Consider the following 27,963-nt stretch of genomic DNA (forward strand, 5'->3'; position numbering starts at 1 on the left):
CCGACCGAGCCACCCAGGCGCCCCTCTTGCATATATTTTAAGAAAGGGCTTTAGGATGAATTAGATTGGAGTTTGAAGAGCTCAAGCCCTCTCATCTTTTTTCTTGCAATCCATTTCTACATGGCAAATGGCAATGATAATCATTTTGTTGGGTAAGGAAGTCAATGGCCAGTCTTCGCCAGAATAAGTCCTCCTTGTGACTTAAAGACTAGAGTCTTTAAAATTAAGAAATACTTTAGTCATGCTTAGTATTTGACCAGGATTTTTTCAAACACATGCATTAACAATACTGAATGCTACATACTGAAGTCAAACTAAAATATGAATCTAACATTTAGATGTTTGTAATTTTTAAAATATAGCAGTACATGGAAAAGTAAAAAATTCCATATTCTGCTATTTTTCTAAGAATTCATTTTCTTTAATTTGTATGTTTTTCATGAATGGAGTAAGAAAGAAACAAGGCAGGGTATTTTCACAATTATGGATAATGCACGTGTTGATAGGTTTGGGAAAATTTGGTCTTTTTGTTTGTTTTCATTTAGTAAACATTCACTGTGTTCTAGCTCTATTCTAGGCGCCGTGTTAGCCCTCAGGGATACAATGGCAAATCACACTCGCCAGCAACCGTCTTGATGTAAGCCACAAAACAGACAATTCCGGGGGGTGGGGGGGAACCATTGGTAAATGATTCAGGAGGTTAGGAATTGAAGAAAATGGGCTTTTGTTGGACTAGACATGAGAGTTACATAGGATAATCTCAACTACTTCCCAGAGTGCCTTTGAGAAACTCCCTCAGAGGAGGAAATGCACTCTGTGACTCTGCATACCTAGTCCAAGTAAACTTCCTCAAGAAAGAGCAGTACTAGAATGTAGACCTAGGTGTGCCTGCATCCTATAGGCCCAGAACACGAAATACTCCTAAATTCCAAATAGGCGCGCCGGGTCCAGGTCATTGTCCCTCTGGCCGTGTGTTTAGCCTGATTCTCTAAAAGCCAGGGGGACTCCTCAAACTGGGAATATCGTTTATTGGGTGATCTGTTTCTCCGTACCTCTCATCCCCGAGACTAAGTGGGCTCAGTTGCTTAAGCTTTCGCCAGCTGAGGGTTGCAATTGGAACAGACGGTAGGATGTGAATTTATTCAGTCTTCCCCAAGTATAGTATTAAACACATTTCAGCGGCTCGTTACTTATTGCCATGAAATTGGTGTACGCTCTGATATGGACACCGATTCTCTGACGTTTGCACCTCAGTTTCCTCACCTGGGGATTGCAGGTGCAATTATCCCTAAGCTATTTTCCAGGGGTAAACGGCCAAGCAGAGTTTTTTGTTTCAGTTCTGTATTGTCGTGTCGGAAATAGTTCCTGGTGCTTCATAAACGCCGGATGAATACACAGCAAGGGCTTAAAAGCAAGGGTTTGGGGGACGAGAAGGGCCGCGAAACGTGGAAGCCGCGTTTTCCTTCGCGCAGGGGTCAGTTTCAGGCGTCAAGATGCTGCGGGGGCGGGGCCCCGCTGCCCGGCTCCAACAAAGGGCCGGCGGCGCGTGCTCCTCGGAAAAGTCCAGGCCGCCGTGCAAGGCGCGGAGTTAGCCTGGCTTTCCTGGACTCCTCGACTCGGCCCCTGCGCTCCCGTCCCGGGCGGATTGGTGGCTCGGAAAGGGCATCGGGCGCCTTTAAATGCTAATGAGAGTCGTGCCCAACTCCGAAGCCAACTTTCCCCACCCTCTTCCCTCCCCGGCCGGTGCGCCGCCTAGAAAAACTTGTGCGGGGCCATTTTTGGGGCAGTAAGATCGAGCGAGGAGCCCAAGAGCGAGCGCGCAGCCCGAGAGCTCGAGCCGCCTCCGCCGCGAGACCCCACCTCGGCCGCCGCCGCCTGCGCCGCGAGAGCCGCCACCGGCCTCCCAGAGAGCGAGCCCCGGCCGCCGCGACCTCCAGCCGCGCCAACCGCCGACCAACCGCCACCGAGGTGCCCGAGTGAGAGCAGAGGAGGCGGCATGAGCGAGGCGGGCGAGGCCACCACCACCACCTCCACCAGCACCACCCTCCCGCAGGCTCCGGCGGAGGCGGCCGCCGCGGCCCCCCAGGACCCCGCGCCCAAGAGCCCGGTGGGCAGCGGCGCGCCCCAGGCCGCGGCCCCGGCGCCCGCCGCCCTCGTCGCAGGAAACCCCGGTGGGGACGCGGCCCCCGCAGCCACGGGCACCGCGGCCCCCGCCTCTTCAGCCCCCGCCGGCAGTGAAGACGCGGAGAAAAAAGTTCTCGGTGAGGCAGGCCCCGGAGGGTGGGGACCGCTCCGAGTTGGGCGGGCGGCCGGGCACGTGCGGGCAGCGCCCGCCGCGTTTCCTACCGGGGGCGCCGGAGTGACAGCAGGGGGTCCCCAGCGCCCGGGGCCGCAGCCCGCCCGCCCTGTGGGGCTCCCGGGTGCGCGCGCGCCGCCCTGCGCTCCTCCCCGCCCGGTGCGCGCCTCTCCCGGTCCCGGGCCGGCGAGCTGGGGTCTTGACTTTTGTCACCTTAGGCGCAGGCATTGTGGCACCTTCCCGTAGTGGGGGGGCTACCTCGGTCCAAAGAGGAAAGGAGCGGCGGTCTGGGAACGAGGACGCAGGGCAGGGATGGCCGTGGATGGAGGGGAGGGACAGACACGTGGGACGGGCACCGTGGAGCCCTCGCTGGGGATCGGGGGTGAGGGGAGGATTTCCCCCGGGGGGGGGGGACGGGGTAAGTGGGGGCCGGGGGACGGGCAGGGCAAGGTGGAAAGGCTTCTTGCTGAGAAGGCTCAGGTGTCTGTCCCTGACGCCCTTCCCACATGGGCACGGGAAAGACGCCATGCTTCTGTCGGCCACATGCCGGCGAAGGGGTGTTGCAATCCTCTCCGGGAAACTTGGGTCTCGGTCCCACGTCCTCCTCCCTCCCTGTGCCCACTGCTGCGCTCACCAATCGCTCACGCGTATTCTTCTTCCCGGGCTGTGGGAACGCGCTCGGTGCAGCAGCTGAAAAAACTTGGTCGATAGCGTGGGTATGACGTTTGTTCAGAACACCCTTATCTTGGGACTTGTAACTTAGCAGAGCAGGTGGGAAGAGGTCTCGTTCAGGTTTGTGCGGGCAGAGCCTTCGAATCGTTTTCTGTGGTCCTTGTTGGCTTCGTCGTCTTACTTCAGCGTTTTCAGCCCTTCTGGAACGCCCTGTGAGGCCTTAAGCGTGTTTATGAAGCAGGTGGGTGGTGAAGAAACCCTCCAAAGGGTGCGTGTCTATGTCAGTCGCTCTTTTAAACAGGAAAGTTAAGAGATGGTGTCGGATGCTTGAGACATTTCCAGTGTTTGGGGCGGGGCGGGTTTGATCTGTCTGAGCCTTGCCTGCCCAATTTCGTGGGAAGAAAAGCGAATAATGTGAAGAGCGTGTAATACAACAGTTCCATGTTCCCTACCTTGAGAGGCCGGTTTCCTTGTTTTTTGTGTTTTTTTTTTTTTTTTTTTTTTTTCCCGGGGCTTTTTCTCAGTTGCTGGGGAGCGGCATGCTAAAACTAACCTGTGTAGGTTAAGAGAGAAACTTGCCCTCCTCTGCGCTGACAGCCTGGAACCTGCTTGGGATTCTTTCTCTCTCCCTCTCTCTCTGCCCCGACCCTGCGCACGCGCGCGCACGCTCTCTCTCTCTCTCTCAGAAAAAATAAATAATAGTAATTTAAAAAAAAAAACAAAACCACAACTTGCTCTTATTTTGCTGGACTAAAGGGGTACTTCAGTCTAGTCAGTATTCTGATTATTGTTTCCAACAAATGTTTCTGGGAGCACTTCTGTACAGAGTGAGAGAGACAGCCTCCCGTTTTCCAAAGCAGAGTTAAGATATACTCTTAACGGTGACTTATTTTGTGGACAGGAACTTTTGCAGGTTTTCCCTTGATCCTTGTACCCTTCTGGATCTCAACTGAACTGCTGGATTTTAAACTAAAGCAGGCATCTTGAAAGATGAAAGGAACAGAGAAATTAGTTCTCTTAACCACCAACTGCTATTAAGCCTCTCCCGCATCCCAGGTGATGAGTCTGGAGGTCTTGTATCTTTCTGCTGTAACTCCCAACTCTTAAAATGAAGGATGGCCTTCTACATGACATTTCAACACTGGCTGTCCCTGCCCAGAGTGTCCTGCCATCTCCTTCCCTCTGCCAGGCAAACACAGGGGTGCCTAAAATGTGCCAGGCACAGTGCTGACTGAAATGGAATTCTGGTTTTGGAGTCTTCCATTTGAGTTCCTACAAACAGTCCTTAGCCTCAGTGGAGAGCCGTAGGCCGGAGAAAGTGGTTTCCCCGGGTGAAAGAAAACTTTCCTTCTAATAAACATTATGGAAGCCATATGGTCTTCCTCTGTCCCCCCTTCCTCCTTGTGTATGTGACGTGAGGGTATGGTTTTAAAGCAAGAAGTGTGCATGAATGTGTTTGACCCTGTGAAATTGTTGGGAGTGTTGGTGGAATTAGGAAAATTTAAAAATCTACACTGAGGAGTCAAAATAGCCTTCAGCCTGGTTTGAAGTTAGACTTGAAAACGATTTTTCATCTTTTTTTTGCTGTTCTGTTAGTGTTGCCTTTCTAATCAAGATTATTCCTTTAAAAGAGTTCCTGTCTTTATATTGTCCTAGGTCATTAATTTTGGGGCAAATGACAGGAGGCACAAAAACTCTATCACTTGAAATAACTTAAAAGTGTGACGTAAAAGCCTATGGTTTATCAAAAATGGGCCTCTTCTGTGTGTACATTTAGATCTAAAACATAATTTTTTTTTTCTTCCTTGACCTTCAAATTTCTAATTAAATGGTTTAAAACCGAACATTCCAAAGGTTCAGTCTCTTTGTTGGAAAGATCTTCCTCACTTGGAATTAGAGCTGGAGATTGCTCAGTCAGTGATGGGCTCTGAATGACTTTGGAGGCATAGATAGAGCTGGGTTTTTTTTTTTTTTTCTTTTTACAAAGAGAGCTAAAATACTTCCTTAAGCATATCAATATAGCGAAACTCAGAACTGGCTCTGTCCACAACAAAACGAGTCCTAATTACTATTTAGTCTTAAATTTGAAAACTGAATCCTCATTGTTTATCCTTGGAAGTTATAAAGTTTGTATCTCATAGAGAAGCAACCCTAGTAACAGTTAATGCTGTTGCTTTCATTCTCTTCTAAGCGTTTTTTTTGTTGTTGTTGTTAGGTACTGTATTGTCAGATTTCCCGTTTCATTGAGTCTTGATAAATCGCTTTATGCATTTCCTGAATTTAGACATAGGCATTTCCTAGAGGTTCTGAATTTGACATTCACAAGTGATTCAAAGGAGTCTTCTCAAATCATACTCGACGGCTGACATAAATATGAATGTACAAAGTACAAGTTCCAGGACCATCCTGTTCATTTAGATTCCTTCTCTTCAATTCTGTTGAAGTCTGGCATGGTACAGAAAGGGCCCTACTCAGCGATGGAAAGTAGAGACATTCAAGTTAAAGAGGGAGATTTTGTAAAAACAAAAACAAAACCCAAAAAAGGATGAGTTTGATTCTCCCCAACTGCAGGGAGCAGGGTAAACAATGAAACAGAAGCCCAAATTCATCACTATGGTTTGGAAAGGCCTGTTACCTCCTGTCTTGGGGTGGTGAGTACAGAACGGGTTGAGACAGCCTCAGTTCTATTATTACTCTTGACTCCTCTGATAGGCCCCCATCTGGCGGCTGGACAAGCTACTTTACGTCTTTGTAGATTAGCTAGTAACAGGGAGCTACTATTTCACTTACTAAAGTTTGCCCAATCTCAAAGTGCAAAAGTGATGTGTTAGGGTCATTGGTACTTGACCTTGTTCGTCTGCCTACATTCTCATTTCATTAGACCCTTCTTTGGCACCGGCAAAACTTTTCCATGCGAAAACTTTAATCGTAAAGAACGTTGTTTGTTTTTTCCGTGATGTCTTTCAATTTGAGTTATTGCAGAAATGTATAGACTTTCCGACCACTCCTTATGACTGTACTGAAACGTTTAACGAGGAAGAAAGCTGTAGGCTTCTGGAAAGCATTTTCCTATGGTGTCTTCCCTTGCTCCATTTTCTTTTCCTAATATATTTTAGAATTAAGCCTTTAATGGTTTCCTCCGGTATGTTTAGGCTTTATATAATGCTATCAAGACCTTAGCGATATGAGCTTTATCTCTTTGTAGGTCAGATACTAATTTATCTGCTTAATCTTATTTTAGCCACCAAAGTCCTTGGCACTGTTAAATGGTTCAACGTCAGAAATGGATATGGATTCATAAATCGGTACGTGCTTGTATCTCCGTACATGTTTTAAATGCATGCTTGCTTTGTGGCACCAGCAGTTTATAGATCCTTGACCAGACTTTTTAAATGGCTTATGTAAGTTTTTTTGTTCATTTTGTTTTCAGTTGATGGCTGGAGTAAGTTTTAAGATTTGTAAGCACTGTGACCATTCTCCTTTCTAAGCTAGTGGTTATTAAATATTAATTAAAATACACTTCCAGAGTATGGATACATGACATGTTTTTAAACATCCAGTCATTAAAAGAAAATTGAAGGTGAGGGAGATAAAAGAGACATGGGAAGGGCCTTAGGACAATTGAGACCCTATCTGTAATTTCACAGATGGAGAAATGGAGTCTTAGACTGGTTAAGCAACTTTCCCAGGGTCACACAACTAGTGAGTAATTGAGCTAGATCTGTAACCCAGGTCTGGCCCAAGTCCTGCGTAGAAAGTGTAGTGTTTTCTTTAAACGACGGTAGCTTCTAACCCTATAGGAAGGAGAACGCAGCTGTAGACTGTTGGCAGTCTGGTGATGTTTTTACGTGATACAGTCATTCGCTTTGCCCGCACCGCCCCCCCGCCCCCCCTTAAAAATTCCTTAATTTCTTCCTTAACTGATTTGGTGGGGGGGTGGGGTGAGTTAGGGCAGGGTGGTGGGGAGGGTGCTGTTTTAGGTTTCAGTGTAAGGAGAGCCTAGTTCACAGCTGTGCCCTGTCCTTTTACTGTCTTGCTTTGCTTTTTACTGGGAAGGAAATCTCGGGCTCTGATTACATTCCACGTGATTTAGGAGGCGATGAGAGGGAAGGGATGTTTCTGTAGATTCTGTACACTTGGATCTAAGCACTGTGGTAATATGGAGGAGTATGACAGGGATCTTGCAGGTTTGGAAGTTTTTATCAGGGACCGATTCTGGGCTTCTAAGTTGAGGAGAAACAAAGATGTTATGTTGCCTTTTTGAGGTCTTGGGATCTAAACTCATAAAACATCTGTTCTTTTAAGTTTTTCCCCATATCTAGTACTTTCATTTGTGAACTTTTTGTCTTCTAACAGAAATGACACCAAAGAAGATGTGTTTGTACATCAGGTAAGAGGGATAATAAATGCTACATTTGCTGTGTGAAGAGACGGGTGTCTGTGACCTGCTCGTGTCCCTTTTCCAAGATGAAGTCCTGTAAACCATCATTCCACTCTAAACGCTTTGCATGGTTTTATTCTGGCAAGAGAGCACACTTGCACATTTTAAGATCGGCAGATAAACTCTTCTGTCCCATCATTTTAGCCTTTTATTTTTGCAGTCGAACGAAGTAATACTCAGACCAGTTGCTAATTTTTAAAGCCTTTGACTCCTTAGCAGAACTCTGTTCCCGTGTTACCATCTTATTTTCCTGATCTTGTGGTTCCCCTTCCGTGTTTGGCTGGAACTGATGTGGCTTTTGCTTGGGTGGGTGTTGGTTAAAGCTCTTCTCCCCGAGTGGCTCTGACTTGAAGTAAATAGCGCAGCAAAGCAGATGGTTAGGGTGTGTGTAGCCAGGACATGAGAAAACTCCCCAATGCCCAGGATAATCCTCACTCCTGTAAAAATGAGGCATGGTTAGCACATGTCCGGGTCAAAAGGTCCACATCCCTTTGGATTCGGAGATGTAGGAGATGGGTAAAATATGGGAACCATGGGCTTCTTGGCTACTGATGTCTTTGTCTTTCTTTACATTCCTGGCCTAGGATGCTCTTTATTTCATTATGCAGCCTGGACTTGTTTTACAATACAGGTTAAAAGAAGAGACGCCTGCCCTCGTTGTTCTTTTTGTATATTTATTTAATTTCCAGCCAATTGTCTCATATCTGTGGGGAGCTTAGTGTGTAACAGGAAAATACAGAGTCAGGTACTAAGACCAGTACCTACCTGCAGGGCTCTGTGAAGCAGCATCTGGTTTTCTTTGGTTTTGTTTCCTTCTGTTTTGGGTCGTGGGCGAATTGGGGTGGGAGTGGTGACTGGGGAGAGTAATATCTAAGATTAAGCTCTCTATTGTGGTTTCTGCTGTTTACGTTTCTGCTTGACTGGATGTATTTCAGTTGTGCCTAGATAATTTGAGATTTGTTGTTGTTGTTGTTGAGACCCAGTGACCTTTAAAGTTAAAACAGACTGAAAGAAAGTGTTTCTTCTCATACCTAGAGGTTAACAGGTAGACCTTTGGGGTTAAGCAGTCTGTTTGACAGCTACATTATAGGGACCTCACAAGTTTGTGTCCTGGTGGCCAGCATCATTAGCCTGCAAGTCTGTGACCTGATTCCAGCCCCCATGAGGTTGCGTGGTGAGTCACCTCCATGTGTTGAGGCCTGCCCCGTTGAACAGGAAAAAGGGAACGAGCCGGCAGGGAGGGGCTGTTTTTGGAATGGCTGAATGTGCTAACTGCGCGCAGATATCCTGCCCTGAGCCGCCTTTCTTCCTCCGTGGGTGAGGTCTCTGTGGCATTGGCTCCTCTTTTTCCCTCCTCCCTCCCACTCAGAGTAAGGGAAGGGCTGGATTACACATGCCTAATCGCTTTATAAAATAAGGTTGACCTAGTTCCATAGAAACTCAGAGCCCCTTTAACTATTTAGAGATACCAGCTAAAGAAATGGAAATTCTTTGCAGGAATTATTCTCCCCGCCACTGACCGAAAAGGGAGGCCTTTTCATATGCAGATACTGAGGTGCGGGTGTTTCATGCAGCAGAACATCTCCATTAAACTTTTAACGTATTATCACAGAATGTGCAGGGATGAGTGAGATATGAATGGTGTGATGGGGAAAGTATTGGATAAATATCATATGGATACAGTGCAGGGATATGGATTCCCCCTACCCACCCTGCCTACCCACCCCCCCCCCCCACCCCCAACCCATGCAGCCTGTATCTTTATGTCTTCAGCAAAATCCCTTACCAGCTTCATTGTTTTCCTTCTCCATAAAATGGAGGAAGGGGGAAAAGAGGCCAGATTATGATTATCAGTAATGTTTCGTTCCTGAGGTAATTTTGTGTGTTCCATCAGGTGTATTTATCCCCCCTGGCATTTTAAAATTCCTTTTCTTTAGTCTTCATCATCCCTCCTCTCCTTCGCTTCTTTTAAAATTCTTTTTGAGATTCTCTTGTTTGTAGATAGTTTCTCCACCTAAAAAGAAAAATAAATAAATAAAAAAATAAAATAAAATAAAATAAAAAATATATGTGTGTTTAAGCAGGACTTCATGAAGGCATCACCCCTTTCCCCTCACCCATAGAGGTACAGTCTAAATCTTAGATGCCTGATAGCTTGAGGGAACTAATATTTCCAATTTCATGATCAGGCTGTAACGGAGGTGGGTAGTAACTGCACATCCTGTTGAATCCACCTACCAAGATGAATTTCAAAGGATACCACAAATTAAGAAAATGCGGAACATAGTTTTGCCGTGTTTTTGTTTTGTTTTGTTTTGTTTTTTATTACTGTTTTGAAGATCCAGGTGAGTGGGAGAGTAATTTCAAAAAACAATAACGTATGCAGTAAACTTGCGAGATGAAATCTGTGGCCAATATTGACATACTCTTCATTTAGAATTTTCTGTTCTCTTGACAGACTGCCATCAAGAAGAACAACCCACGGAAGTACCTGCGCAGTGTAGGAGATGGAGAAACTGTAGAGTTTGATGTGGTTGAGGGGGAGAAGGTGAGACTATCGTGGCTGGGTATCGAAGTGTGCTAGCACACGGTTTTCTTGCATAGTGAGTGGTCTCGCAGCCCCTTATGAATTAACATTATTTTGGATTTTTGACAGAAGTGACTTTTAAGTAGAAAATTTTTGATTACTGAATACTGCTGTAAATGTTCTTTGATTGATTATAAGAGGAGGTTGTAATTTCTCACTTAATAAATGATGAAGAGCCCTATTTAGTTATAGAGGGAGAAGCTAATTTTTTAAAAGTTAAAGGACGTATTTTATTTCGGTACCAAATGTGTATTCCAGTGTAGATTAAAATTTTTATAGTATTTTTTTAATCCCTGCACCCAACATGGGGCTCCAACTCATGACCCTGAGATCAAGAGTCAAATGCTCCACAGACTGAGCCAGCCAGGTGCCCCATAACACTTATAGTATTAAATGGATAAAAGTTGCTTTGGGGAAAAAGATATCTTTTTTTAAAGTTTATTTATTTATTTTGAAAGAGCACGAGTGGGGCAGGGTGGGGGGTGGGGGGAGAGACGGAGGGAATATCCCAAGCAGGCTCCACGATGAAAGTGCAGAAAGAGAGATCATGACCTGAGCCAAAATCAAGAGTCGGATGCTTAACTGACTGAGCCACCCAGGCTCCACATTTATTTAATACAGAAACTTAAATGATTTCTTTACTAGTGTGATCCCTCAGCTGTGTTGCAAACCTGGAGTTTCAAATCATCCGCCAGCAAATGCTGACCTATAATGATCTCTGTTATCCCATCCAACTCTTAAAATTTTGTATTGCCAGGTTAATTTCACCTTCATATGTTTTCAGAACTTGAGGTTTTACAAATAGATGTTGAATGTGAAATATATTCTTTGGAATCTCTTTTGTCTGATTTTTTTTTTTATGTTTTTGAAGCATTATTTTATCTTTTATCTCCTTGTCCGTAAGAGAATAAGAACGCTGAGTGTGTTTGAAGGATACTAAGACGGTCTAAAGCAGCACTACATTTGTGGAAACGATGTCTTCTTACTCAATCCAGGACTCTTGTGTTGCTGCCGAGATGGAAGAAGTTTCCCTCTCAATAGCTCAGTGCTGGACAGAGCCACTCGAGCCCATGAAGAGCTGTTCTCTTAGTGCCTCTTAGAATAATCTAGGTTTCAGTGTTGTTCTAGGAAGATAACATCTCATTTTTTTTTCCCATGGAGAAATATTCTTCCTGGTCTAGCATTACTTCTTTCATAGTCGCATTACATTTACCGGTGTGTGTTCTTTAAAGAGGTACATACCGTTTTTGAACTTAGCATAACCAAACAAGAAGGGAGAGTTTAGGTTGTGTGAGCAAAGAAACTACATTTATAATCAGGACACCAAGCACCTTGCTGATCTTATTAAGACTTGGGTGTGTATTTGAGATCACAGTAGGAATTGTGGGTACGTTCTGCCAGCTTTAACATTCTGACTGTCCCAGGCTGGTTTTTTATGGGGGGCAGGGGTGAAAGGGGTTAGTTGAGTTAGCTTCTTTTGATTTTGAGGCCGTCTTTGTCTTCTTTCTCAGGGTGCAGAAGCAGCCAATGTGACTGGACCGGATGGCGTTCCCGTGGAAGGGAGCCGTTATGCTGCTGATCGGCGCCGTTACAGACGTGGCTACTATGGCAGACGCCGTGGGCCTCCCCGTAATGTATGTTGTCTCAGTGCCTGAAAGAGTTCCCACGTGTAAAACGAAGTATACATACCTGCAGCAGATAAATGTATCTCCTCCCGGAGGCACAGAATGATTTGGTTTGGGAAGGGAAATTTGTAGTGCCCAGAATTAATCCATAGCCATGGGTCTCTTTGGAAACTGGCCATTCAGAAGTTGTATCAGTTTGTACGTATTTGGCTGCAAGTAACAGACAACTATCTTTTAAGAGGAAGGGCTTAATTAAGATAGGCTGTGCCAGGGTCGTCAAAAGGGCTTTCTCTTTATTTGGCTCTTTTATCTGGCCAGAACCTGGTCATGTGGCATTCACTGGCAAAGGGGAACGGGATTTCCATGATTGGCCTAAAGCTGTTCATCTCTTGGCACGAGCACTGTTGACCTCTAAGAAAAGAAGTGTTTGGTTGGCAAGGAGAATGGGGGATAGCTCAGGAATAGGCAAAAAACCCAGCACTGACCGCAGAAGTATTAATTTACCTTGATTAAGTAGCTGGTTTATTCAGCGTAGCATTTTCCCATTATTTTAAAGTAAAGAAGCAGTAAGTGATACTCCAGATTTTTAGTTCTCTAGATTGGTAACAATCCAGGCGAAAGGGTTTACAACCGGGTCTGTCTGGAGCTTACTTAGAAGGCTCAGTTTGAAGCACACTCAAGGCACCCAAAAAGAATCCCATTCATTTGTGGTCATGAGGAGCCTGTTAAATTTGAATCATTTTTTGAGGTTTCTAGAATTAGTACTTGGGATTGGCACTTACAGAATAAGACTCGAGATGCTTTGTGAGCCCTAGACTATGACTTTGCGTATCATCCGAGGAAACCTTTTGAAAAATCCCACCAGAAAAGAAAGTCTGCAAAATGAGAATGATTTATTGTTATGCTTTCATAGATTTATATCTTTCCACTTACCTTAATGCTTTCCCTCTTAATTCTGTCATCTTCACACCCTGCCTAAGTTGATTTTTTTTAATGTTTATTTACTTTTGAGAGAGTGTGCACACATGCAAATGAGTCGGGGAGGGGCAGAGAGAGAGGGAGACAGAAATCCCAAGCAGGCTCCATCCTGTCAGGGAAGAACCTGACACGGGGCTCGATCTCATGAATTGTGAGATCATGATGTGAGCTGAAATCAAGAGTCGGATGTTTAACCAACTGAGCCACCCAGGCGCCCCCCCCACCCCCCCCCCGCCCGCCCGCCCTCCAGATTGGTTTTTTATCAGCTACCTGATGACCTCTTATTTTTCTTTCTGTATTTTTCTTTTTTTATTTTACTGCTATTTTATTTTTATTCTTTTTAAGTTTCTATTTTGATTCCCGTTAGTTAACATAGGTGTTACATTAACATGTTTCAGGTGTATCATCTAGTAATCCAACAGATACATACATCACCCTGTGCTCATCGTGACAAGTGCCCTCCTTCATCCCCATCACCTATTTCACCCATCTTCCCATCCCCTCATCTAGTTTTGTATTTTTCATACCCGTGTTTTGCTTATCTTACTGATTTTTTTTTTAAAGTTTATTTATTTTTGAGAGAGCACACACATGCGTGGGGACGGGGCAGAGGGAGAGAGAATCTTAAGCAGGCTCCACACTCAGTGAAGAGTCCAACGTGAGGAGTCCAAGGTGGGGCTGGATCCCACGACCCTGGGATCATGACCTGAACGGAGTTGGACGCTTAACCGACGAGCCATCCAGGTGCCCTCCTTATCCTGTTTGATTGTTTTTTGTTTTTTGTTTTTTTTAACATTTATTTATTTTTGAGACAGAGAGAGAGAGCATGAACAGGGAGGGTCAGAGAAAGAGGGAGACACAGAATCCGAAACAGGCTCCAGGCTCCGAGCTGTCAGCACAGAGCCCGACGTGGGGCTCGAACCCACAGACTGCGAGAACCCACAGACTGACCTGAGCCGAAGTCGGACACTTAACCGACTGAGCCACCCAGGCATCCCTCCTGTTTGATTGTTAATAAAAACCTGTGCTGGAGGTGGCGAGTAGGAATGAGCTACTGTAGCATTTATTATATAGCATGTTAACTTTTCCAAGTTCATCAGATTCACAGAACTCTGGTTGTGATGGCAGTCGACCCTTGAATAACACGTGTTTGAATTGTGTGGGTCCACTGACAGCAGGTGTTTTTTGGTAAATACAGTACATGAATATAAATGTATTTTCCTTATGATTTTCTGAATAACATTGTCTTTTCTGTGGCTTAATTTGCTGTAAGAATACAGTGTATCATACACGTAACATACAAAATAAGTGTTAATTGACTGTATGTTGTCAGTAGGCTTCCAGGAAACAGTAGGCTTTTAGTTGTTACGTTTTGGGGGAGTTTGAACACATGGGTTTTTGACAGCATTGGTGCCCCTAACCTTCTCGTTGTTCAAGGGGCAACTGTATTTTGATTATTACGTGAATTCAGAAGTAAAAGCGGTAGAAAAACGTTAGCAGTTTTTCCTTAAAGACTTTCCTCCTCAGCTGGAAATTGCAAAGTCCTGCGTGTGAAAGCTCCTTAGAAAGAAAACTTTCAAAATTCTGAAAGTATGTGTAAATGAAGGTTTTTGTTTTTGTTTTTGTTTTTTTTTTTATTGGGATGTCCTGACATCCTGACAGCTTATTGACTCTCTCTCAAGAGCATGTTTGGCAAGGGTGGTGCCATTATTCCTGTTTGGAAAGGTAATTAATGAAAGATTTGGCTGTATAAAACTCAAAAAGACAGAGAATAGCCTAAAAAGAAGAATAATGCAGTCTCACACTTAGTATTTTGGTGTATGATTTCTATGCTAATGTTTCTTTTTTACTTTTTTATGCCAATGTGTTACGTAGTTGTCGATTGTAGCTGGTACAGGTTTTATGAAGTGTACAATGGCTGGATTTTTCTGAAATTACTGGAGGTGGTAGCTGAAACTTTCACCTTTTGGGAATTTAGTTGCCTGTGTGGCTGATTCTCGAGTGTTCTAAATCTTAAATACCCTCACCCCCAAAAGAAATGGGTCATTATTTTATTAGTTTTTAATTTATTCATTTTTGAAAACTATAATTACTTCCCTTGACTGCCTTCTGTATTCGCATATCTATATCCTTTAGTGTGAGATTTGAAATAAATTCTTTGAGGGATGTTTGGCTATTTATATTTTTATATAAAATATTAGTATGTGATATATAGTAGCTTAAATATAGGAAAAAATGTGGGGTCGGTAGTTTCCTTTGTTAATAAGGCCTATATTTAGAAACTGCCTGTGTCTATTACTTACTACTATAAAAGTGCAATTAAAACTTTATTCCAAAGCCTATAAAGAAAATCATGCTGTAAGTCAGTGGTTCTCAAATTTACTGGTTTTTGGACCCATTTATATGTTTAATTATTATCGATGATCCCAGAGGTTTTATGTGTGTTTATATCTGTTAGCAATTAGAGCAGACATTTAAGAGATATTTAATTGATTGTAAATAAGCTCATTACACATAAATATAAATAACATTTTTAATGAAAACTAGGCTTTTATTTTTATTTATTTTTTGATATTTTTAACGTTCATTTCTGAGAGAAAGAGAGCAAGGGAGGGGCAGAGAGAGGGACAGAGGATCTGAAGCAGCACAGCCCAATGCAGGGCTCAAACCCACGGACCGTGAGATCATGACCTGTGCTCAAGTCAGACACTTAACGGACGGAGCCACCTAGGCGCCCCTGAAAACTAGGTTTTTAAATTGAGTGAGAAGAGTGGTGTTGCTTCATATTTTTGCAGATCTCTACTTGGTTTAATAGAAGCCAGCTGGGCTTTCGTATCTCCTTCTGCATTCAGTCAGCTAAGAGGCTCTGTGTCCCTGTGGTTGTTTGGAGCCTCCATATACCCATGAGAGAATAAGAGTGGAAAGGGCAAATAGTATCCTTGCACCATTATAAGAATCGTTTGAACTGGGTACCCGCCCCCCACCTCTGAAAGGTTTTTGGAGACCCCAGCCACACTTTGAGAACGGCTCTAGGAAGGTAGGACTCTTAGGACAAAACTGTTAATGCCACACAATGTTTTTTTTCTTGCTTTGCCCTGACTCTGCCCCATTGGATGGCAGATGTTGGGAGACACACATTAGCTGGAGCTATTAAACTGTTAACAACCTTGCACATGTTTTCTTTGGTTGTTCAACTGATGATTCACCAATTCTTTTTTTGAGAGAGAGTGAGAGCATGCGTGGGGGAGAGGACAGAGGGAGAGAGAGACAAGAGGGGGAGGGAGGAAGGGAGGAAGAACGTGAGGCAGGCTCCATGCTCAGCACAGAGACTTACGTGGGGCTCAATCTCAGGACTCTGGGATCATGACCTGAGCCAAAGTCAGGAGCAGGGCGCTCAACCGAGCCACCCAGACACCCTCCCCAGCCCCACCGTTATTCACCAATTCTAATGAGATGACTCGTCAATTCATTATAGATTGATTGCTTTTGCTTTTCTGCTTCTTAATATTTTATCTGCCCAGATCTACTTTAATCTTAATGTAGTTTATCCCAGGTAATCACACGATAACCTGGGTTAAATGCATTTTGTCCGTATAATAGAGGGGATTATTCCCTTTGGGGGAGATTTTGTTTTTCCTTTGGTGATATTCATCCTGAGCAGTATTCTTTGGTTCTGTCCTTGCTGAAACTTCTTCTGAATCTCTGTTTCTTTGCTTGCTAGTACGCTGGGGAGGAGGAGGAGGAAGGGAGCGGCAGCAGTGAAGGATTTGACCCCCCTGCCACTGACGGGCAGTTCTCTGGGGCCCGGAGTCAGCTGCGCCGCCCCCAGTATCGCCCTCAGTACCGGAGGCGGTTCCCGCCTTACCACGTGGGACAGACCTTTGACCGTCGCTCACGGGTCTTTCCCCATCCCAACAGAATGCAGGTAAAATTGCACCTGGGACTTTTCTTCAGCCGTCCTCACCCCTCCGTCCTTCCTCTTCCTCCTCCTCCTCCTCCAACACCAGCCGCCGGAAATCAGACCTTGCTTGTGGCTTCCTGATGCTCCAAAAGCTGTGAGGCGAGGCCTTTAGTCTGTTCTTTCGGAGCAGCCATTCTAGTGACATTTTCAAAAGCATAACCACAGGAGCCATGCCCGTAATTGGGCACCCTGGGGACCACGGGACAGTTTAAAGTAGAGAGACAGGTGGTTATGCGTTTTAAGACTTTGAACTCTGAAGTCAGCAGACTTGGATTTGAATCTTGTCTCTGCCAACTTGAGTCTGTGAGCTTTTGCAAAAACTAAGTTAATTCTCATCCATTGAACGGGCATAATAACATGCCTCTTCCATGGGGTCATGGGGATTAAATCAAAGGCGAAGATATTTAGCTCGGTGTCTTAGGATAGAGGAAATCTATAGAGTTTTTAATTTGCATGACATGGTGTTAGTAAGAAAAGCTATTGTAGATGGGGATTGTTGATGAGTTATTATTCTCCTTTTTTGCTGAAAAATACTGACAGAGCTATTGTGAACCTGACCTATAATCGATAAACATTGTAACAACTCTGCAGTTCCCCAAGAAACTTGGAAAACTTGGCATAGGACGTGATTTTTTGTTACCACTAGCTATAACTTTTTCCTCTTAGTGTCCTTGGTTTTTGTTTTCTGTTTTTCCACGAAGTGTTTTGACTGAACGTTATGTTCAGTCTGTTCTTTGCTACCCATCTCTTATCCCATCATGCATGACTATGTTCTTTCTACATTGCTTCTTGTTATTTCTCTTCTACTCTTTAACAGCTGTCCCTGACGAATGTGCTAAAAATAACGAGTAGACTTGCATATATGGAGAGACTGGGTACATGGGGCATAGTAGGTTTCTTTAGGGCAGCACTCTGGGCTTCTAGGAAATGAGAACAGGAAGAGTCAGGGAGATTGTAATACACATTTATTTTTAGGGCATTAGTAGTACTTTCCTGAAATAATCTTTCTTAGTATTTTGCACATCCGCACATATCTTTTTTTGAGAACACGATTCTTTTCTATGTGGTTTAAAATAAAGTATATTTTACCTTAGGAATTGAAGGTTCAGAGCAAAGGGATTCTTTAGTGCTATGTAGAACATCGTTTGCAGAAGCTGGTTGAAAACTAGTTTTGAAACACATGTGCTTATTCTGATAATCGCATGGAGTTGTTTTAACTTGAGCTGACTATCTTACCCATTCCATATATGAAATAAAAGCTGTCCTTAGATTCCTTCAGTATTTTTAGAATCTTTCTAATACATCCCATGCTTGGATGTTCAGACACTAAAGAAGTCTGCTTAAGGCAATCAGTAGCATCAAATGAAAATCCCTAAAACTCTCTTCCATAATAGCTAGGCTAATGGTTTAAAAGTATAGTGAGATCTCTAGGATGTTAAATATTGAGGTCAAAGAGAAAAGTCTTTGGAAACATTTTTTACTGTATAAAAACCGAAACTGACACAACAGGGGAAAAAAAATGATAATATACAGACCAATAGAATTTCCCTTCTGTACAAAGGACATGATATAGCATGATACATCAGTGACCACACGACTTCTGGTTTTTCAAAGATAATACCTATCTAGCTTAATTTGAATTTAATTTCCGCTTGGAAATTAAGTCGAATCGGTTACTGAACTAATAGCAATATTTTGCCGTCTCTGAGAAAAGAACTGTATGATAGAGAAAAGGGAGCGAGCATGAATTATTTGGCACTGATGAAGTGGCAGACGTTTGAAGTCCGTTCTCGTTCAGTCTTCCCTGTAGCTTTATGAAATTGGCAGTGGTTTCCATATTTTTGTTGGTGTTGTCACAAATGAAGAGATTTGCATATTCTAAAAAATGGGCAACTTGTACCTAAGGTCCTGCGGCAGAAAGTTGTAGAACTGGATTCAAACTCAGCCTCTGCTAATGCTCTTCCCGTTCCACAGTTCTAGTAAACTCTAGCCCTTCACACATGCTAATTGCTTTTCCTGTCTGCTTTTTGTGGATCAAGGTTCCTGAGGAAGCAGCAGCTTGGCCTGTTCGGAGAACTAAAGGGAGGCTCCTGTGGTGACAGTGTGGGCGAGGCCGAGGGGGGTAGGACGTGAGATTAGGGCGATGTCTTAGAGCAGATAGAGCATGTCTGGTAGACTGATAAGGACTGCTGACCTACTCCAAATGTGATGAGAAGCCAGTGAAGGGATCTCAACAGGGAAGACACATATTTAGGAGCCCATCGGACTATTTATGGAAGCTAGACCACAGGAGGCAGCAGTGGACGTGGGAGAGACCGGCTGCTATAATCCCCTGTGCTGAGATGGTCCTGCCGTGGATGAGAGTACTAGCAGTGGGGGTGTGCTCAGTGGTCACATTCTGGCAATATTTTAAACCTAGACGTGACGGCATCTGATGATGGAGTGAATGTGTGGTGTGAGGCGTAAAAGATACCCCTGTGGTTTTTGATTTAAGCAAATACGGGAAAACAATAAAGATTGGGTTTAGGGGAAAGGTGAAAACCATCTGGAGATCTTCCCTCCCCCTCTGCCCCCCCCCCCGCCACCCCACCCCCCCCCCCCACGTTAAATTTTACCTCCAAGTGGAGATGTGAAGTAAGTAGGCAGAAAAATAAAACAGCCAAGAGGGAATATGTGGCTCGAGTTAGGAAGGTGTAATTTTAGATAAGGTGGCTACAAAGTCTTTGGGCTCATGTTTGAGAAGAGGCCTACGTGAAGCGAGGGAGCGAGTGTTTTAGGTCCTGGGAGAAGCCACGAATGGCCGAGGGAAGGGCAGGGACAGAGGCCGAAGGGAGCCTGAGGAGGGGAGACGGGACCAGGTGCGAGTTTGAAAGGTCTGGCGCAGGATGGGATGAACTCCAAAGTGGGTGTAGGTGGAACACTGATCCTAGGACTGAGTCCTGGGCACACCAGCTTCCTCCAAGATGAGGAAGATAAAGAGTCTGGGATGATGAGAAGGAGCAGATAGGGAGAACATATTTCCAGAAGGAGATGCCGTGTCAAGTACTGAGGAGGAGAGGAGGGAGTTAGACTGCGAGTGGATTCCTGTTGTTGGTAACTTGGGAGTTAGTGGTCCGGTAAGGGCAAGTCTGATTAGCATGAGTTCAAGAGAGGGAGAAGAGGTCTCCTATTCTCCTTTGAGGAGGTTTCTGTGGTGGTTAGTTAGTGGTGGTGGTTTTCCTTTCGTCTGTCTGTAAAGGAACTCAAATGGGGCAGTAGCTGGGAGGAGGCTGTGGGGTCAGAGCAGGGTTTTTGTTTTTGTTTGGTTTTGAGATGTAGTGAGTTCTCTCCTGGCCTCCCAAGCCCTCTCTTCACCAACAACTTTGTGAAAGCCGTTATAGGTGGACAGATCAAGTATGCTCTACGTGCACACACATATACCCATGTTTATATATGTGGAACTCATGCTGTGTGTGTACATATATGTATTTGTGTATGTGTGTTCCTTATTTCTGTCTCCAGAAATGGCCTGAAATCAGTGACTCCTTAATAACATTGAGCATACCTGTCCTCCAGTGTTTTGTTTCTAAATACCATTCTCCAATAAAAAGAAGCTCTCTTGGAGAAGTGGCTGATTTCAGAGCTGGGCCAGAGAAAGTACAATATGAGCCCAGAACATCTTGTTGTGCCAAAACGCAAGAAAGTACTCAAAGAATGTTGGAGACATGTCAGAGGGACAGGAGCCAGTTTGAAAGGGTTCCCATTGGCCAGTAATGATAGTAACAGATTATAACTCATTGAATAAAATAGAAAACCATGAGTCTATGCAGATATAAATACATAAATGGATATATTGAGAACTTGATGAGGAATGAAACATTTACACACTCTGAACGTACTGCTCCAAATCCTCACTAATTACAAAGAGGAGAAGAGTAAACGTACAGCAGAGTAGGCTTGCCAGATACTACCTTAACTACTCCTGAACTTGAACGTTGTCAGTAACGGCACAAATTGAAACCATCTGCCGCCCAACGGGATGCGATGCGAAGGGTGCGGTGTGACTTTGTGGCTTCCCTGCCAGATACACAGGAGCTAAATCATGAGGAAACACCAAACAACCCCCAAACTGAAGGATAGCGTATAAAATTACTGGCCTCTAATTTTTAACAGCGTCAAGGTCACGAAAGCCAAGGAAATGTCGAAGAACTGTTTCAGGCAAAGAGTTAAATTCAAGGCATGGTTCTGAATGGGTCTTGGCCATCAGGGACATTACTGGGACAACTGGTGATACTTGAACTGGGCCTGAGGATTAGATCTTGTACTTCCAACTGTTTTGTAAGTTTGTGATTGTATTGTAAGAATTGCAAAAGATGGGTGCCCTTTCAGCATGTTTATGCACCTGGATGGAAATGATGGAGTAGAGAAGGGGGGAAAAGTATACAGTGAAGGGGAGGAGGGATAGAGAGTTTAAGTGTTCTAGGAGGTGAGAGAGGGGTTGGCTTTGGATATGAGCATAGACCACTTACGCAGGGTTAGGAGAGAGAAGAAAATGACAGCAAACACGTAGGTGGGTAGATTTGAGAGTGAAAGAATGTGGAAATCCTTTGCTGATGGCTTTTCTTTTCCTGGTGTAACATGGAGAAGTAAAGGATGTTAGTGTTGAGAAAAAAAGGTTAAGATGTGGCTGTGTTATAAAGAATTTTGGAGATGTCTGGTGGGTTTTCTTGTTTGTTTTTAGTTGTTTTTTCCTTTGGAAGTTGCACAGTAAATAAATTTTGTACCCCCAGTTTGAAAGAAGTTTATCATCAAGGAAGTATGATTTTGTTTTTTAAAAGATTATAATTAAATGCAAAGAGATGGAAGGAAGCAGTCAGAAGCGAAGGTGTTAAGAGGTGTGGGAGAACGTTTAAATGTAGAAACCATTAATGGTTGAAGGGATACCCTGTTCATAGAATTAGTGGATCTGAGTTTGAAAGGGGGAAGAGATTCTCATTGCTCAAATGTAGCATATCATTCTCTTTCTTTTTTTTTATTTAAAAAAAAAAATTTTTTTTAACGTTTATTTATTTTTGAGACAGAGACAGAGCATGAACGGGGGAGGGTCAGAGAGAGAGGGAGACACAGAATCCGAAGCAGGCTCCAGGCTGTGAGCTGTCAGCACAGAGTGCGACGCAGGGCTCGAACCCACGAACCATGAGATCGTGACCTGAGCTGAGGTCGGACGCCCAGCCGACTGAGCCACCCAGGCGCCCCCCCCCCCCTTTTTTAATGTTGTATTTATTTTTGAGACAGAGAGACAGAGCATGAGCAGGGGAGGGGCAGAGAGAGAGAGCGAGACACAGAATCCGAAGCAGCTCCAGGCTCTGAGACGTCAGCACAGAGCCTGATGCGGGGCTCGAACCCACAAACCGCGAGATTATGACCTGAGCCGAAGTCAGACGCTTAACTGACTGAGCCACCCAAGCGCCCCTCATTCTCTTTTCTTTTATAATAATGGGTCCTTTTTTCTTTTTTTTCATGGTAAGAGATGAATGGAACATTTCAAAGTGTTTAAATTAGTATTATCAAATAAGACTAAGAGCTCTGTGATACACAAAAGTCTGTTGTAGTAGAAATAAGTTTTTCTTTCCTATCATTCACAAAGATCTAAATCATTGAACAGTTCACTGTTAAAGTTGAGGGTTCTCGGCTTTATTATGAAGCATTTTACTTTTTACTTAAAAAAAAAAAAAATCTGATGGAACACCTGGGTGGTTCAGTCGTCTAAGTGTCCGACTTCGGCTCAGGTCATGGTCTCGTGGTTCGTGGGTTCGAGCCCCGCGTAGGGCTCTGCGCTGACAGCTCAGAGCCTGGAGCCTGCTTCGGATTCTGTGCCTCCCTCATCCTCTGCCCCTCCCCCACTCACTCTCTGTCTCTCTCAAAAATAAGGAAACATTAAAAAAAATTTTAAAAAAAATCTGAATGCAACTGTGTGCTCTGTGTCTCTTCTGTCTGGTCGTATGACATTGACTTTCAGCTCTGACTGCCTTCTTGTAGGCTGGTGAAATTGGAGAGATGAAGGAGGGAGTCCCAGAGGGAACACAACTTCAGGGACCGGTTCATCGAAACCCAACTTACCGCCCAAGGTACCGGAGGTATGTGACATTGTTCCCTAACAGCCAGTTGAAGGACTTGAGAGAGACAGCATAATGGATGAGACTGTTGAGGGGCTGTTGTATGGATCTATTATTGGAAGATCCATTGGAAGAAGTGGCTGCTTCGACTGGAGGTCTAAGGATTAGAGGGACTCTGCAGTGTGTTTTCCAACGGCCATGGGACATGTCCCCCCTATTTAACAAAATATTTTGGTATCCTTGTGCAAAACCATTGGTTTGTATGGTTAGCTGTGATATGATATAGATGAATACTTAATTTTTTTGTTCTGTTGAATGAAACAAACAGAAAATTAATTGATGGGTCGTTGTTCAGTGGCTGTGCCAGAGAAAGGAGGAAGTGAGTGCCAGCCAGTGTGTGGGGTACTGAATAGTCCCATCACGAAGGCAGTCTGGGGGTTAAGTCAGGCTACAGATCAAATTGTATGTATGTTCCCACCTTGAAGTTAGTAGCTGTGTCTCCTTTGGGAGGTTCCTGGACTCTTAAGACTTACTTACCAGGTCTATAAAAATGGACATTAAGGAATATTTTACAGTTTTTAAAAGTACTAACGAATCTAAGCTAACGGTACCTGATATATATATAGTAAGCCCTCAGTAAATATTAGATACTGTTACTACACCACCAATGGTATTCATATTAGTGAAGGAGTAGGTTTTTGTGCTTCATGCCTTGTGAAAACTGAATTGAGCTCGACTCCCTCAGAACCTTTTAAAGCTCTTTGTATCATAAGCCTTCCTATTCCTTTTCCTGGTCCTTGATGTAAGTGAAGAAAGTAGACCTTCACTCCTGATCGATATTTATACGACCTGGAGGTTTGGCAACATGGGTTTATTGAAAGGAGAATATATTATTTTGGGAAAGGATTTATGCCAGTCTGTGTCCTTTTCCTCACAGGATTCATTCCAGTTGTAGACATAATGACTCTTAACGATTAAATACTAAGAACTTCCAAAATAAGAGGTTTCACAGAAGTGCCTTAACAAAAACAGAAAGGAGACAGTGGTTCCAGCCCGGTCAATCCCTGGCTGTGTGATCTTGGGAAAGTTACATTTGACTTTTTTCGACCTGTAAAAAGCAGCATTTCTCTACGGTCCAACCAAATACTTAACCTCTCAACACCTCTTGATTTTTCTCACTAGAAATCCAATGTACAGAATTAGCATTGAAATTAAATGTTTAACCCAAAAACATAATACCAGCACAGACTCTGGCACAAAGTTATGTTAGAGTTCCTTCCGTGTTTAATCCCTCCAGGCTCCACTAAACTCAGGCAGGTACCAGGAGCCACTCTTCTTTTATAATTTTACTATCTGTGCCTATCAAGTGCCTGGCAGGACCATGATATGTGTCCAGAGTATGTTTATTCACTACAAATAGGTATTCAGGTGAAGAGGGAAAATGGTGGAAAAATAGGGTTTTTTTCCACAAAATCTCTGCTCCATTTGCTGCAATAGCCTGTGTATAATTCTTTTTCTTTTGTTTGTTTAATGTTTATTTTTGAAAGAAAAAGTGTGAGCGGGGGAGGGGCAGAGAAAGAGGGAGACACAGAATCCTAAGCAGGCTCCAGGCTCTGAGCCGTCAGCACAGAACCTGATATGGGACTCGAACCCACGAACCGTGAGATCATGACCTGAGCCAAAATAGGGAGGCTTAACCGACTGAGCCACCCAGGTGCTCCAAGCCTGTGTATTCTAGCAATAAATACCGATCACTTGACTTTTTAACCTTCAAAAATAAAGATTATTCTTGTGGCCCCCTGTCCTGTTGCACTGTTGTCTTTTCTTTTGCATTCTTTTCTCTAGAGGCCCTCCTCGCCCCCGACCTGCCCCAGCTGTTGGAGAGGCTGAAGATAAAGAGAACCAACAAGCGGCCAATGGTTCAAACCAGCCATCTGCTCGCCGTGGATACCGGCGCCCATACAACTACAGGCGTCGCCCCCGTCCTCCTAATGCTCCTTCACAAGATGGCAAAGAGGTAAATCCAACCAGCCGGAAGGGGATGTTGCCACATCGTCCTTAATCACGTCAAACTTTATTTAGTGTTCCATCCTAAGTGTGGTTTGATAACCTGCCAACTGGCAATCATATAACATTTTATGTTATCATTATATTACATATGTATTTATATTTACAAATCATATAAATGTTTATATATTAAGGTAATATGTATATAGCATTTATAGGTATTCTATATATAATCTGTATATGAAAGGTAATATAATATTTTTAATATTTTAGTTAAGATCTATGCATCTATATATTATGGAGAAAGAATGCCCTGTACATAACATAAACAAACATTTGAGTTCAACTAGTTATTCTCTGAAAGGATTATGCATACTAATGGAGATTCAGAATTAAAATGTTGAAGGCTCTCCGAACGTAGGACAGCATGTACAGAGACGAAGCTCTCTCTAAGCAAGTATTAAAAGCAATTGTGTATCAGAGACTTTGTTGCGGAGAGTGGTGGTGTTTAATTGCCATTTATTGGCCATTCTTCTCTGACACTAAATTTTCACTCCCACTTACGAATAGTTAATTTTGGAGAGTGATTTACCTTCGTAAGCAGGAAGATCCTAACTTTTGAGACCTTTTAGTCTTCAACTTTCCATTGTCACCTGGGTCGATTAATTTCCGGACTGTGGTTTTGTTTCGTGTCTTACTTAGACCAAGGCAGGCGAAGCGCCATCTGAGAACCCCGCTCCAGCCACCGAGCAGAGCAGTGCTGAGTAACACCAGGCTCCCCAGGCACCTTCACCATCAGCAGGTAAGAGCTCGGGCAGCCCGGGCCTTGAGTCGATTTTTTTTTTTTTTTTTAATGTTTATTCATTTTTGAGAGAGAGAATCAGCATGAGCGAGAGAAGGGTAAAGAAAGAGGCAGACACAGAAACCAAAGCAGGCTCCAGGCTCTGAGCTGTCATCACAGAGCCTGGCACGGGCCTCGAACTCACGAGCCATGAGATCATGACCTGAGCTTAATGACGTGAGTCGGACGCTTAACCCACTGAGTCACCCAGGCGCCCCTGATATTTTAAGTATTGTTGATTTCAGTCTGAGCCGGTTCTGTGGTTCATCTGGATCAGCCATCATCTCCTTTAGGACTTCGGAGAAAGAGCAGTTTTAGTGGTTAAATATGGGATTTGACCTTACTTTGCTAGGTTTTGGGGGGCATAAGCATTTGACAGTTATTGATGGTCATTTTTTTTCTCTAGACATAATTTTTAATATTAATACCTCTTAACTTTTGAAAGTTTTACTTTTGTGACACCTAGTGGCCAGTTTGAACAGGAGACTGATCTACAGAATAAACTAGAGTATTTTTTTCCTTCCCTTCTCCCTTTGATAACTAACACAATTGATTTTGAGGCCGTGCAGTATAATGAGCGAGAGCCAAGAGGTTTATGTACTCAGTGCGGGAGCCACTACTCATTTGCTGGGTGATACTGAGCAGTTTGTTTATTCTCTGCCCCAGCAATGTCTGCTGCTGGTAAAACAAGGATACCAACTAGACTTACTCACCAAGTGTTGTTGCAAAGATTTAGTGAGATAACATGTGTAAGGTGCTTAATCAGGGCGTGGTGAAGCATAACCTCCCCATAAAGGTTAGCTTGTCTTTATTGATGTTTCCTGCGTTTCTGTTTTCTTGGTAAAGATCTTGGAAACTTTCAGTATAGAGGTAGAAATAGAACTAGACTGACCCAATTGTAGAGCCACTCCTAAAGGAATTTATAAGCCATAGTTGTTTTCTTTCTGGATTTATTCCAGAAAATAAAGCTCCTGGGGCTTAAATTTTTGAATATTTTTTGGTTGTTGTCCTTTGCATTAAATAAAAAATACACTTTTAGTTAAAAGAGGCTGTAAAACTCACAGCCTTCCATCAGGTAGACATTTGCTGTGCTGGGAATATTCAGTTTTATCTCTAGGTTGTGTGGACAGTATCACAGAAATAAACTCCCTATTTAAATTTGCTTGCATTAACTGACTTAGAATTATGTATCAGTCATTTGGCTATAACCTTCTACTTAGTAATGTTATTTCTGGGTATTGCTTCTAAGGTAATAATCCAAAGTACAGGGTAACAAATATTTGTACTATTTATAACTTGTCTAACGTTGGGAAGTGGCTCAGTGTTGGGTTTGTTCACGTTAGGAGATATTGTGCAACCACCAAAATAATTATGAAGAATTATGGATGCCGTAGTATCATTTATTTGAAAAGGCGTCCTGATGGTAATTTTCTTTTATATAATTTTAAAAGAAATGTTGGAGAGAGAGAGAGTGCACATGAGCAGGGGAGGGGTGGAGAGAGAGGGTGAGAGAGAGAATCCCAAGCAGGCTCTGCGCTGTTAGCCTGATTCGGGGCTCAGTCTCATGAACTGTGACATCATGACCTGAGCCGAAGTCAAGAGTCAGATGCCTAACCGATTGAGCCCCTCAGACACCCGCTTTCATATAATTCTATAAAATTTTTACTATGTACTGAATGTTCTGGTTTACACAAATGTATTAAATGTGTAGGGTTACAGATCTGTAGATGTGAGAATAGATTATGTGTAGACCTTCTGAAATACTGTCTCTTGAATTACATGAAAAGCATACTTTTTGCCTTTTTATTCTTAAACTCTTGGTCATTTTGTCACTCTGAGTTTGGTTTCATTTTTTTTCCAGGTGACCTAAGGAAATTAATGACCATTAGAAAAAGAAAGCACAGAGCAGACCGTGACCTTACCAACACCAAAGAGACATGCAAGCAATAATGTGGAAGAGTCATGACCAAGATGTGGACATTAGAACGTTTACTATTCTTTATGAAACAGACGACTATGAAAGGAAAATGTCAGCCAAGTTTCCTAGCCAGCTGAGATCCGGGAATGCCTGCACACAAGACGAGAGAGCAACCTCCCCAGTTTCAGCAACCACTAGGTTTATATTTTTTTTCCTGGTTTTTACTGTTTTGGTAATATGAATTCAAAGAAGAAATATTAATACCACATGGGGAGAACCCCAACCAAAGAAATCTGAAATATATAGTATGCTTTTTTTCCCCCCTTTTTTGTTCATTTTGGATGCTGGTGCTAAACTTCCAAGTGTCGTGATTTAAAAAGAAATTTTATGCCCTTCTTATTTATTTCTAGGATGAGGGGAGGATAACATTTTTGCTTTCTTACGTGACTTGCTAAAAATGTGCAGTATGGAGTTCCTCAAAAATAAAATTTTTACCCTTGAAAGGAAATGATGTATAATTGGAGTACGTTTTCCTGTGTTGG

At 43.4% G+C, this 27,963-nt stretch overlaps 2 protein-coding genes across 3 annotated transcripts in view; one reads left to right on the plus strand and one right to left on the minus strand.

Annotated features, from left to right (window-relative positions):
* The window catches only part of LOC128774905 (uncharacterized), a 56,324-nt gene extending 52,883 nt beyond the window's left edge, over positions 1 to 3,441 (minus strand). Inside the window, exon 1 of the mRNA XM_053894674.1 lies at positions 2,510 to 3,441. Coding sequence (XP_053750649.1) covers positions 2,510 to 2,824 — 315 coding nt within the window. The 5' untranslated portion in view covers positions 2,825 to 3,441. The remainder of the gene's footprint in view (positions 1 to 2,509) is intronic.
* YBX3 (Y-box binding protein 3) lies at positions 1,765 to 27,929 on the plus strand. 2 transcript variants are annotated; one of them, XM_019451967.2, is made up of 10 exons: positions 1,765 to 2,261; positions 6,210 to 6,273; positions 7,325 to 7,358; positions 9,868 to 9,957; positions 11,508 to 11,630; positions 16,321 to 16,524; positions 22,579 to 22,676; positions 24,501 to 24,672; positions 25,365 to 25,464; positions 27,365 to 27,929. In XM_019451967.2, exons 1-9 carry the CDS (start codon positions 1,997 to 1,999, stop codon positions 25,428 to 25,430), a joined length of 1,116 nt encoding a protein of 371 aa, XP_019307512.1. In that variant the 5' UTR covers positions 1,765 to 1,996; the 3' UTR covers positions 25,431 to 25,464; positions 27,365 to 27,929. The 2 variants fall into 2 exon arrangements, with proteins under 2 accessions (XP_019307512.1, XP_019307514.1); XM_019451969.2 differs by lacking the exon at positions 16,321 to 16,524 and having other exon boundaries at positions 1,767 to 2,261.
* The last annotated feature ends 34 nt before the right edge of the window (positions 27,930 to 27,963 follow it).

Source organism: Panthera pardus, unplaced genomic scaffold, assembly GCF_024362965.1.
Source record: "Panthera pardus isolate Hobbes unplaced genomic scaffold, ASM2436296v1 HiC_scaffold_6, whole genome shotgun sequence".
Taxonomy (NCBI): domain Eukaryota; kingdom Metazoa; phylum Chordata; class Mammalia; order Carnivora; family Felidae; genus Panthera; species Panthera pardus.